The sequence below is a fragment of the Rhipicephalus microplus genome, chromosome 2, assembly GCF_043290135.1.
Source record: "Rhipicephalus microplus isolate Deutch F79 chromosome 2, USDA_Rmic, whole genome shotgun sequence".
In the NCBI taxonomy this organism is placed as follows: domain Eukaryota; kingdom Metazoa; phylum Arthropoda; class Arachnida; order Ixodida; family Ixodidae; genus Rhipicephalus; species Rhipicephalus microplus.
In genome coordinates, this window is record NC_134701.1 from 226109246 (window position 1) to 226123078 (window position 13833).

The 13833-nt window shown below is 44.6% G+C and overlaps 1 protein-coding gene across 1 annotated transcript in view; it reads right to left on the bottom strand.

The window, feature by feature from the left end:
- LOC119170360 (uncharacterized) overlaps positions 1-13833 on the bottom strand; it is a 57148-nt gene that overhangs the window by 9524 nt on the left and 33791 nt on the right. Inside the window, exons 12-17 of the mRNA XM_037421498.2 lie at positions 11964-12125; positions 10423-10809; positions 9351-9518; positions 7975-8241; positions 5974-6273; positions 2020-2105 (exon numbers count right to left, since the gene is read on the bottom strand). Of these exons, the coding sequence (XP_037277395.2) occupies positions 2020-2105; positions 5974-6273; positions 7975-8241; positions 9351-9518; positions 10423-10809; positions 11964-12125 (1370 nt within the window). The remainder of the gene's footprint in view (positions 1-2019; positions 2106-5973; positions 6274-7974; positions 8242-9350; positions 9519-10422; positions 10810-11963; positions 12126-13833) is intronic.

Sequence of the window (13833 nt, forward strand, 5' to 3'; positions counted from 1 at the left end):
ATTGTTCCCCCCTGGCCGGAGGGTGCGGCGTCTTGCCGCCACGACACCGTGAGCAGTTCGGGAGACCACAAGTGCCGCTTCTTCTTTGGAAGATGACGGCGGCGGCGGCGGCCGGAAATCGTCCCGCTAATTGAACGAGTCGTTCGGCGACCATTTGAAGCTTGTTTACGGCGGCCCTTTCGATGGATGCAGTCATCAACTTCAGACCCCTCGCCCAGCGACACCCCTTGACGAGGAGGAGCCACGTTCGTGCCACATGGCCGTGCAGTGACCACGCTTCAATTTTGAACGTTCACGTGGACCGTGCGTGCTCGTCACCCTCGCGGGTAATGTGTGATCCGTGGTTGGACGGTGCCCTCTGTACGCGGTCCCCGATCTAGGGATCTGGGGAGGACAGACCCTTTATAATGAGCCCCCACGGCTCATTCGTGTGTGCTTTTTTTCGAGAGCAGAACCGAGCAGAACCATGTAGAACCAAGCACCATGTAGCGCTATGTTAGGAGACATGTAGAGGCCTGCCACGTTTGAGAGCTCACCGTGTAGGGAGTTCGCAATGTACATGTTGTAAATAAACCCTCTTCAAGTCTCTCTTCCTCCTGCCTCGACAACTTCATCCCGGACCTCCGGTGTCTGGAAACCCCGGTCGCAACAACGTTAAAGAATCCCAAGTGGTCGAGATGTCCGGAGCCCTCCACTACGGCGTCTCCCATAATCATATGGTGGTTTTGGAACGTCAAACCCCCCATATCAATCAATCAATCAATCAATCAATCAATCAATCAATCAATCAATCAATCAATCAATCAATGACTTGCGCCTCCGAAGCTTGAGTATGCAAAATCGAAAAATGCATGTTGTCAGAGGCGCTTTCCTTAGCAGCTCCATATTTCATAAAGTAATGATTATTCTAGTTTTAGGAGCTATAACCCGGGTATAATTATAGATCACTCCATTTAATGTCGGCCCCCTATGTGTGAACGGTCGTTCTCGCATTACAATCTTATCGACAAGCGACCACTGTGGCTGGGGATCAAACCCGGGCATCCGAGCTCAAGCACTGCACCTTAAAGTGCTAAGCTATTACGGCGGGTAGCAGCTCCGTCTTTGCAGCGGGGTAATGAAAACAATGGTAAATGCGCATGTTAAAGTTTTTACCAGTGTGTGCATTCCACATCGCAGGCCGCGCTGCATCGTTCAGTCCTATCCTACTATCACGCTGTGTTCGCTATCATCGGCAGACTAATAGAAAATGACACGTTGTAGCGCTCTAAACAGGGTACCAAAATTTACTAAGAATGCACAAAATTTTATCGTTTAAATGTAGTGTCAGTGAATGAGTCCCACTTATTTTCACTCTTAAGGACAATGCCGCCATATAGCGTCTCGTGTTCACGCGAGAACAATTTTACAAATTGAGCCCAACGATTACAAAACTCCTTCCATTGTAACATTGGGCTTTTGAAATTTTTATTACACCTAATGCTGCCCTAGTGTCACCGTAAATAGCCCCATCAATAAATTTCTCAACTATTTCGTTTACTAAGAGTTTATGGCTTCCTATAAACATACTAAACACTAATTTGTGGTGACTTTAAGGGTTGGTTTCTTTGTTCACGCAACCTCCATAAAAACCGATAAAATTGAAAGCCAATAAAATTATTGAGGACGTTAACTTCATTGTTTTAATTGTAGTGTGGTAATTGCGATATAAACGCGAATAAAGTCTAGCTCGACGGAAAGAAAACTTGGTAACAACTTGGTACATCATGGTAACTAAGTTCACGGCAAATAAAAAACAATTGCTGCCCCGAGCAAGTTTTCACTCTCTCAAACGACTCTCTTTTGCTCTTTTCTCAACTTAAGTGTAGAGCTCATTAAATCACGTGACGCAATGCCAATGTGTAGAAGCACACTTGACAAATGAGCATTTGTTTTTTGAAAGCGTGGGCCACAAGCGTCTATACCATTTGAGGCACAGAGCCAGAGTATTTACAGTCCGAAGTATTTTCAAGTACCCACCTTCGGAATGATGTGGTACGCCTGATCATGTCTTCGTCCCTGACAGGCTTGGAAACTTCTCTCAAACGCTCTGTCCTTTGAGCAACCTGTAAGAAGAAAAAAAATAGGATGCAAGGCAGAAAAAATATGTAGTACCCATAACTCATTATGGATTAACAATCATAAATTATCTATAGACCTTTGTATCGGGCGTGGGGGACCGGTCTGGCAACCAGTGCTCTTCTCATTCCTGGCAATTGAGCGACGGAGCAAAGTGTGCGGGCTGATGCTCGGATAAATGGCATCGTCGAACGATTTTTGCACGTTTTTTTTCTGTGTATTTTTTTCTTTTATTGCACTGTCAGCCGGAGAAAGGTGAACGGGAAACCACTGTGCTGTTTTTAGTTGTTTTAACAGCACAGAAAAAAAAAGCTGCTGTCTGAATTGGTATGCGACGTGCATTACCACACGCGGATAGTTTTCAGCTGCAGACTCTTCAAGACACTTTTTTTATGTTACGTTACAGGCTCTAAATTGGCAAGTGTCGCAATATATCCAGCATTCCTAGAGTTCTCTATATGGTCAAATATTAATCGGATATGCCAGATTGGTGAACAAACTTGAGCGGTTAAGTATATATGACCTTGTCCGGTAATGTGCGAAAACATTTAAAGCGCCACTCGTGAACTAACATTCCTGGGTAGCCACCTGTGTCATTCTCGCTCCCTTTCATTGGTACATATCAATATGATGTGCGCGGTCTAAAAACTAGCGTGGTAGGCCAGCTCAGCGCGGTTATCCCTGGAATTGATGTAGCGTTATTGGCACACACAACAACTCCCTGCCTTCGCAGTTGGGTAACCTGCATTATACATTTAACTTGGGCTCCGCACCGGCCTTGTACAACCCGGACATTCAATGTACACTAGAGGAAAAGGACGTGGTGCGATCCTTGTCGTGGGGTAACAACTTCCGCAAAAAAGCGGAGTGTCTCGCATGTGATATGCGACATGGAAGCCGGAGAATAACAATAAAAGTTTTCCCGCTTTGCATGTAGGACAACTTTTCATTACTATTTCAGAAATACAAATTTTTAGGTGGTCAGAAACCGTGTTGGACCAGTCCCGCAATGATATGCAACACAGTTATTTCCCTTCTAAGCGACGAAACGAAAACAACGCTGTGAACTGCTTGTTTTGCTGCTTAGCTTTGCAAACCACAGCAAGGATTTCGCAAAAACAGTACATCTGCATGATACACAAAATTATTTTTTTAAATAGTAAAGACTATGCCAGTGCTTGCCGCTGTTCGCGTTTCATTTTACGATGATAGCATGCGACCATTGTAGCGCTTGACGTGAACAATGGCTACAACAAAGCTGTAGTGTCTGTCGAGTGAGGTGCCGCGTCGCAGTTTAATCACCTCCGATTCCGATTATTGGGTCTAGCCCGACCGCGCTTGGTGCCTCAGTGGCAGACGAAGGTCCCTGACCATATTGACCTTATCGCCACGGAAATCCAATCAAACATCGCGACTTTCTCAAAGAAAATATTAAAAATGGAAAATAAGAAGTTGAAGAAGCGCGTCGGCATGTCAACATCAGAATAGTTCTTATATACTGGCACCTTTCTGTAAACAGCTGTGATTTCGTCTACACCTGAGGGCACTAGACGAGCGAGTATTAAATAAAGTTGAGAAACCATGGACTGACAACCGCGGCGTGAGTAACGAAAAGATGTCATGCTCGCCGCGAAATCGAGACTGCGCGCTCATGCATGACCGCGTGTATACGAGTGGTAGTCGGTGCAACAGCACAAACATACCGTGAAAAAAAAAACAACTAAAATACTAGTAAAAAATAACTGGATCCACGAAGAGTACCTGAAATTGCTTGCCCTGCTATGAACCACGCTTGTCTTATTTTTGTATGCGTGATTCGCAGTGTAAATCTGCATTGAGCGCTCTGTACATTGTTTTATGTTCATCTTGCTTGTCGTTAAAGCTAATGTAACTCATTCACCACCTTTGTTTCCAGTACTGCCTACACGATACACCAAATTCTGGCCTCGCTAATGTTTGTCACGAGCTCCAGGCAAGTTTCGAGCAACTAACACGCCAGTGGTTCTAAGTTAGAAATTCGAAGCGTATCAAGAGAGCCGAAGAAGAGTGGGAAGAACAGAAGTATATTCTGGTACTTGATGCGGATGGCAAGGTTGAGGTACAGTGCTAAAGACATTAGAAGCAGAATAATTAGACAGACAGTCGAGAGGCGTATTTTCGTTTCGCACCTCTGTTGATAAGCACCTTTATGTGGTCTCTCCCTTGCTAACGAGGAAGCTAGCTATGACAAAAAGTTGGAGCCGACCCTAATTTTCGACTACACTCTTAGTCACGTACGCCTCAAGACAACAAATATAACCAGTTATCTAACCTAAAAGAATGTATATAATCGGGATAACTGGTTATATGCGTTGTTTTAAGCAGCACCTGACTAAGAGTGTAGCAGCGGCTTTCGTACATCGGCGTCCACGTGCTCTAGTTCACATGTATTACTTGAAATTAACTTTGCGTTTTGTCGCCCCGCCGCGGTGGTCTAGTGGCTAAGGTACTCGGCTGCTGACCCGCAGGTCGCGGGTTCGATTCCCGGCTGCGGTGGCTGCATTTCCGATGGAGGCGGAAATGTTGTAGGCCCGTGTACTCAGATTTGGGTGCACGTTAAAGAACCCCAGGTGGTCAAAATTTCCGGAGTCCTCCACTACGGCGTCTTTCATAATCAAATGGTGGTTTTGGGACGTTAAACCCCACAAATCAATCAATCAACTTTGCGTTTTGTCGAACTGTTGAAGCGGATCGCGAAGGTCACACACTCATTTATTTTAGGGGACTATTCGGACCATTAATTGACCCTTGTTTTAAGTAATATAATTCTCACATATTATATGTATTCATTGCAACTCATAACATCAACCACAATCATCGATTTCGTGTGTGTTTTACTTTTCACACTACTTTTTCTCAATACTCGAAAAACGGGAAATGAGCGCTCGACCGGAAGCGCTTAGAAGCGAAACAAGAATGTCACTCCCTGCTTGTGCCGCCAATAATATGTACGTGTGAAATGCGCAATGTACTTTGATGCCGATGTCAAACACATCGACAGAACAGTGGTACGGAAGGCCAAAGTGCGTCGACAAGTTGAACGCGAGCCCCCGTCGAGAGCTGTGCGCGACTGCGCGAATCAAGATGCGCAGTTGCACAACATAGATCATTCCTCGCAATTAAGGCTGCGCGCAGACGGAAGAGCATTACACGACGGAGGTCAACCGTTCTGCGCCCCGACGCGCCGAGAGGCGCAGGAGCGACGAGGTTGCTTCCAACGGGCTCTGCACAGGAGAGCGCGCTTGTCAGGCAAAGCGAGTGGCGTGAGCACCTCCAGAGACGGCGCGCGGCCGTGAAACTAACTGCGCTGGGCTCGGCTCCAGCGATTCAAATCTGAGAGCGGGCGACCTTTCATAACGCTTGGCTTGGACGCTCGCCAGGAGCGGGGGAGCAGTCTGCTGGAAGGTGCGACTGCAACGACAACCGGGCGGAGGAATCGTGAAGATTCGTCCGTGGTACAAGAAAAAAAAAATTCCGATGAGAACAATAAAGATAAACAAACGAGAAATTCAGAAGGCGCTTGCGCTTCACATTTATTATAGTGCAACTAGATAGCGCTATCAGGCGTTATGCGAATAGCCTTCGCTTCTCCGTGGACAGACACCTCAGCTACATGCACTGTGTCTGGGCGCGCGACATATGCAGTAGTAAACAATTTGCAGTTACTGGTGCGAAGTACACATTGCGCGCCTGTAAAGTGATGAGCTCACCTACGTAGCAGCACACCATCTCTATGGTGTCAATGATGATGATTATAATGATGTTGATGATGATAGGAGGAGGATAGGATGCATTTGAATATTCACAATAAAGTACCTTCTGAAGCAGAGCGATGAGGTCGTCCTTTGGTGTGGATCCCGTGCGCAGTGGTCTCTGAGCCGCCTTTGCTTTTCCCTGGTCGGTGGCGAAGATGCCCTCGAGCTTCACCAGGTCGGCCATCTTGTGCACGTCCTCGACCAGGTCGGTGACGAGCGCCTGCACGTCCAGCGTGGCGGCGGCACGATATCGGAGGTCTTCCCTCTCCTTGTCCATGCGTTCCTTCTCCCGACGCAGGCGATCGTACTGCGTCTTGAGACGGTTGTGCGTGTCCTTCAGCTCTTCAAGGTCGGTCTGGAGCTGCGCACCGAGAAAAAAGGAAATGGAATCGTCTGAGCCTTTAGAACAACGCCACTGCAATGCATGTGTGTCATTGTATGACGTCATTCTAAGGGCGATTACAATAGTCGTCATCATCACCACTCGGTATCTGCTATGATGTTTTTTTTTTTGCAGGACAACGGTTCATTCAACCGTGACTATTGATCAAATCGTGACAATTCTGACGTTGATTTATTGATTGTTTGATTAAAATGAATTTATTGAGGTCCTGCTAGACGTGTTCTAGCGTGGAGTGGGCAGCTCCCACGTCGGGGCCACCAGGCCAAGCCTGTCAGCTGCTTCGCGGGCCTGCTGAAAAGCCCGAAGCTGGTCAGCAAGGAACCACAGATTACTCCTTGTTGTTTTTCGTAGGAAAGGATGATGAAAAATACCCAAGAGCATTACAAAATGTAGCACGCGTAGTGGCACCAGACGTAGGTACAAATACAAACAGTCAGTATACGTGAACACGCCAGCTTGTAAACAAATACGTTGTATGACCTACGTTGCTATCATACAGCCACGATCAAGTGGTCATGAAATTGCGCTCTTACACATATTATAAAGCTGACTGCAATGTGGATTTATATCTAGACAGAGCGAGAAAGCCCCGAGTCGTAGCTATATCAACAACGCCTAGTATACGTCTCCTATATTTATTTCCGTGACACTTGCATGCTATAAGGCCTCCCTTTTTACTGCGAATAGACGTATTTTCTTGTAACCACCGAATATCCAAAATGTCGCATTCAGTGTGCAAAGAGAACGAATACCTATAGTTACGTAGAAAGATATGCAATCAGCTTTGCGAAAGTTCCCACAGCTTTCTTGTTTGTTTCTTTTAAATTAAATATATGTCAGGAGAGGTTGGTGTTTATGCATTTCCTCGGCCACTCCTCTTCTCTTACCATGTAGTTATTGTAGTATGTGGGTTATCAAGTCCTAAAACGACAATATAATTATGAGAGACGCTAAAGTGGAGGGCTTCGAAGATTCGGCCTCCTGGCGTTCTTTAACGAGCACTGACGTAGAACAGTGCACGGGGCTCTGGTATTATACTTCCATCGAATTGTGACCCCCGTGGCAGGAGTCGAACCGACGACCTCTGGTTCAGCAGCCGAGTATCATAATTACAGCTCCACCACGGCCGACGGTCTTACATAACGGTGGACATGGTTGAATAAGTGGGCAGTCACTGAACGATACAGATAGGCGCATGGAAGTCCCAATACCTCAATACAGAAAATTTAAACTCAACAGGAATGCTCACAAGCCACCAATATTCACACATAATTCACACTTCTTGTGACCATAGTTGCAACATCCTAGAATACCTAGATGCATGCGAATTAATTTTTTTCCTAGGACAACTAAACAGTGAAATAGGCTAACTAAAAAGCAATTGCGTAGTGGAAACGAATATGTATTTTATTTTTTATTCAGTGCCGTAACGACATGTTGTAACGTGAACAACGATGTCATTATGAGTGAACAAAGTTGTATTATGGGGGTAAATCAAGTTGCATTATGCGAACAAATTTGTATTTAATTCATTGATGCGACCTCCCCCCCTACTCCGACGCCTTTGAGTGCTGCGGGGGATATCTGATGAATAAAAGAAAAAAGAAGCTTGAACTTCCACACGTGTGAAAATGTTGTCGTTGGAGACGGTCCGCTTACCTCGACGATGTCTTTGGAAACGTCGTCCTGACCACCTTCGACCTTCTTGCGCAGATCTCGAATTGTCTTCTCGGCAGCTTCGCGCTCGGCTTCCCGCTGGGCCTCGGCACTGAGCAGTCGCTGCTTGAGGTCGGCCAACGCCGTCTGCGTGTCTCCGAGCACCTTCTGCAGGTCGGATCGCTCCTTCTCCCAAGCAAGCTCCAGCCTCGTCTTGGCGTACAGCTTGGCAGAGCCTCTGCTGGCCTCCAAGATGTTGCGTTCTTCGTACTGGCAGATGCATTAAAGCCAGAAGTAAGCAAAAAGAAAAAGGTATCAGGTGCAATGACAGCTGCAGTGTTTTATAGTTGCTTATTGTTTATCACCGCTATATTGAAAAAAGAAAAACTCACAGGCTCTCTTATGCATTCGCTTAAGACTACTCGAAGGCGAAAGCCATCCTTTCATGTTCTCTGTCGATGTATGGATGCAGTCTCGCCGCCTTTCAATAACTTCTTGCTCCTAACGTGGTTTTGCACTGCCTCCAAGATCAGAGTTTCCTAACCCAGTTTTGCCTCCAAGATCAGCCTTACTTGCTTTTTTATTACCTCCAAGATCGAAGTTACCTCGCCTGGCTTCACGCTGCCTTCAAGATCGGAGTTACCTCATCTGGTCTTGCATGGCCAACGTGATCGGCCCCCTTCGACCAAGCTACGGCGTCACGTGATGACATCATAGTGACGTCACAAATATTGACAATCTGTGGCGTAAAATGGTGACGTAATTTCGTGAAGATTTTTTTTTATTTCATCTATCGTCACCGACGCCGTGAGGCGCAAGACGCCAACGATCAAATTCGGTGTCTGATGAGGCATCCCCCTAATATTGCGGCATGACGTGTTCCTAACCAGACGTAACAATAGACTGAATATGTACATGAGAGATAATTTCGGGGATTGACGCAGCTGTAACATTAAAGGAAATGTAATTATGTTGTTGAACTAAGACACGCGCCACATTTAATCTCCGTTTACATAATGCCTCCTAGTACATGAGCGATATTTTATCGTTCTCTTTTCTATCGCTCTTTTCAGGCGTTCCCATCAAAACCACGTCACGAAAGTGTAGTTTTGATATCGTGATGTGAATAAACTTGCACAGTTCATCTTTACTATGACATCCACTAAATTCCTCCTCATCAACAGCTCCCTTTATTTATTTTATTAAGTTTACCATTTTTAATGTTGACTAGCACAATTAAACTAAAATTCTGGCTGGCCTCTCAGCATTCTTCACAATGATTATGCTATCGTTCTCAGTTGCTTTTTTTTCTTTAGTCATCGTAACCACTTCTGCTTAAAACGATCGCTACAAGAATGCCTCAGAGCAGTGGCACCCACCTGATTGAGCTTTGATTTGAGGTTAGAAAGCTGAATCTCCCAGGAACTCTTATCAGCCTCCATCTGGATGCGCAACTTGCGGTTGTCAGTCAACGACTCCTCCAACTGGTTCTTGAGGTCGTCGGCGTGCGCGCGCAGTTCCTCGGCTTTCTTCTGCATCGAATCGAACTGAAAGGAGGTGCAGGAGTCGTGAGATCTCAACGTCTAGATTAATGAACAGTGAGTGCGCGTGAAAAAGTACACGCCTCAGTAGATCCCTCTAGCGGATATGTTTCGCTTCTTTAATAGAATGGCAAGCAACGTTCTCGATTCGCTGCATCAGCTCATGAAATCCAAACCAGGATTTTTTGGGGGTAATAGAAAAATGTGCTCAGATTAAGCAATAGAGATGCGTCTTCATTAAAGCGCTGAAAACTCGCGTAAAAATTCGTTGCTCAGTTTTATGAGCAACGAATTTGCTTTCAATTTTCGACAAGGGTTTTCACTGATACAGGAAAGCAGGGAAAAGCTGGCAACAGTATGTTACACCTGTTAGTGGTGCAAAGCCAAAGATTTCGCAGGACTGACAAAAAAAAAAAGAGAGGAAATGCAGGAATGTCAACCAGTCAAGGAAAAAGAGATATACTAATCACACTGGGAAATGGGAAAGGGGAGTTCGAAAGTTATAGGTAGAGGGAAAAGGGAAAAGTGGGAGCACACACATTGCCACTCCTCACATTCACAATATCACTACAGGTTTATAACCACCGGTGTTAATCTCCTGTCTGGTAAGTGTGCTCATTATGCCATAAATGAAAAGGAATTCAAGTAGATGAAATGTCAACCAGGTTTTATCCTTGGCTTGGATGCTTCATGCGAAGACTGTAAGGTTCAGTTCCAGCCTGAAACAAAGCTGATTTTTGATCTTTTTTAATCTTTTTCATTCAGGTTAAACGGCTACACTGTCATTTAAACTTACAAATCATGACTTCTACATGTTCCTTATGTTTAATGTTCATTTCATTAATCTGTGCCTAAGAAAAAGAAGAGCCCTTGATTTGGCGTCTCCCAGAAGAATGAAGCAGAGCCGTACCGCTTCCTTTCCCCTGGATCGTTCCTTGCGCGCTGTGCTGGCTCGCAGCTGCTCCATCTCCCGGGCTGCCTCGTCCAGCTTCTCGCGCAACTGGTCCCTCTCTCGCGCCAGTGACGTCACCTGGCCCTGCAGCGCCTGCAGCTCCGCCGCCATGAAGTTGACGCGGCCCTCGAAGTCGGCCCTCATCGCCGCCTGCTCCGCCTTGTGCACGTGGCCCGAATGCTCGAGTCTCGCACGCAGCTCGTGCTGCTGCTGCTGAGACAGCTGCTGGTTTTGCGGCACCGTCGGCTGCGGAGGCGCCTCCGCCTTGGCCCCACCCACTGTCAACGTGCGAAGGTGCCTCTCGGAACGCTCGAGCTCGGCCACCCTCTTCATTAGCTCTTCATTCTGCACGTACGCGTGGGAAGACGCCGTAGTAGGCATCAAGAGAGCCGAAGAGGAAGTGATGGAATGCTGCCGCACAGGTCAATCAAGGTTATGGGGCACGCAAACGCAACAACGCTCTAGTTAGCCTTCAGCACACGCGTGGTTTTGTTTATTGGCTATAAACAAATGGAAAAGATAGGCTACAACAAGGCTACAACGGCATCTTGTTCTCTCAGGATGCCGTTGAGAAATCATTTATCACACCGCATAATCATTAAATCACATAAATTTTATATCTGAGATTTTGTTTGTAATTACATCCTTAGTTCACTATTAAAGCGCCAAAGGTCATTCTTTAAGGCGTAAGTTTCGAGTACGCGTTGTTTTGCTTCGGTAAACACAGTCCTGACTGCTTTCAGTATGCACATGCGCGGGTTAATTGATAGCAGTAATAATTAAATGGAAACTACTCCATTTATATATCGAAAGAACACTTCCCTTTTAAATTCGCATATTCGCATTTCACTAAGGAGTGCCAAGAGACGGTGCCATAAAGGCCAACAAGCCAGTGTGCTCTTCACTGCAATACGATTTAATATGCGGCAAAGCGCACTACCAATTCCAGAAAAATAATGCATGCTTTATTAGAGCACTTTACTCATCCAGAATTATCCCTACTTTCAATGACTTTGCTTATAATGTACTATGTTATGAAAACTGTCGGAGATAAAGCATGCCTGAAGGTGAAATAAACAACAAAATAAAGTCTTTTTTATCATTCCATGATGTGGTGGCAGGTCTTTTGATGTGGAGTTGCATTTTCTTGCAGATTTCAGCGTGATCACAGGACAAGGCCACATCAGAAAGTAAAACACAGATACAAGTGTTTAGCTATGCTAACTCAGGTGTAACTTCCACTGCCGATCTAAAGTTTCTTTTGTTTTCCGTGCAAAATTATGTCGTGATGCGATAGCCACACTTGATAACATACAACAATCGACGGCCTACGCTCCAAAGTACGATTCTTAAATTATTAGCAGCCGACTATAATAGTGGAAAGTGACCAAAAATTGTACGAGAGGTTTCATTCGTAGCTGTTTTTGTTAATGACAACACAAAACTATGAGAATAAACTGAAGAGCTACCTTCAAATAGCGCAATCTTCAATTTCTCACCTTTTTTCGAAGCTTCTCTTTTTCTTCTCGAAAACACTTCTCCGTTTTCTTGAGCTGTTCGATGATGGCGTCTCTTTCATTCAGGTTGGAGCGCATTCGGTTCTTCTCAGCCTCGATGTCCTTCAGGCGGGTCACCTTGGCCTCCAGTTCGCGTATCAAGTTCTAGTAAAAAGAAAAAAAAATAAGATCGTGCGAACGAAATGATCGTCACCATTGTGAATGTTTCATATTTCATTCGCTTGGTTTCACGGGAGAATTCCCTTCAGGGCTTATCACACATGCTTTTTGTAGCCTGCTGCATTGAATAATTCTTAATTCAGCAATCGTAATTACTCGCATTTAACCAGTATTATTTAACTGTCACGAATGTTGGCTGTTATTAACCAATATTGACTTCCCGTCACCTAATTTTGTTTGGCTAGTGATGATTGCCGTTCACTAAATAATAATAATAATAATAATAATAATAATAATAATAATAATAATAATAATAATAATAATAATAATAATAATAATAATAATAATAATAATAATAATAATAATAATAATAATAATAATAATAATAATAATAATAATAATAATAATAATAATAATAATAATAATAATAATAATAATAATTATAATAATAATAATAATAATAATCAGCTTGACTACGTCCACTTCAGGACAAAGGCCTCTCTCATGTTCCGCCAGTTAACCCAGTCCTGTGCTTGCTGCTGCCAATTCATACCCGCAAACTTCTTAATCTCATCTGCCCAACTAACCTTCTGTCTCCCCCTAACCGGCTTGCCTTCTTTGGGAATCCAGTTAGTTAACCTTAATGACCAGTGGTTATCTTGTCTACGTGCTACATGCCCGGTTCATATCCATTTTCTCTTCTTCATTTCAACTATGATATCCTTACGCCCCGTTTGTTCCCTAATCCACTCTGCTCTCTTCTTGTCTCTTAAGGTTACACCTACCATTTTTCTTTCCATTACTCGCTGCGTCGTCCTCAATTTACGCTGAACCCTCTTTGTAAGTCTCCAGGTTTCCGCTCCATAGCTAAGTACCGGCAAGATACAGCTGTTATATACCTTCCTCTTGAGGGATAGTGGCAATCTACCTGTCATAATTTGAGAGTGCTTGCCGAATGTGCTCCACCCCATTCTTATTCTTCTAGTTACTTAAATTTCGTGGTTCGGCTCTGTGGTTATTACCTGCCCTAAGTGGACATAGTCTTTTACAACTTCAAGTGCACTATTACCTATCTCGAAGCGCTGCTCTTTTCCGAGGTTGTTGTACATTACTTTCGTTTTCTGCAGATTAATTTTAAGACCCACCTTTCTGCTCTTCTTGTCTAACTCCATAATCATGAGTTGCAATTCGTCCCCTGAGTTACTCAGCAATGCAATGTCATCGGCGAAGCGCAGGTTACTAAGGTATTCTCCATTAACTCTTATCCCTAACTGTACCCATTCTAGGCTTCTGAAAACCTCTTGTAAGCACGCGGTAAATAGCGTTGGGGAGATTGTGTCCCCCTGCCTTACACATTTCTTGATTGGTATTCTGTTGCTTTCTTATGAAGCACTATGGTAGCAGTTGATCCCCTGTAGATGTCTTCCAGGATGTTTATATATACTTAATCGACGCCTTGATTCCGCAGTGTCTTCATGACGGCTGATATTTCCACTGAATCGGACGCCTTCTCGTAATCTATGAAGTCTATGTATAGTGGTTGCTTATATTCTGAGCATTTCTCTATTACCTGATTGATAGTATGAATGTGGCCGATTGTTGAGTAGCCTGTTCGAAATTCTGCTTGTTCCTTTGGTTGATTGAATTCTAATGTTTTCTTTACTCTGTTAGCAACTACCTTTGTAAATAGCTT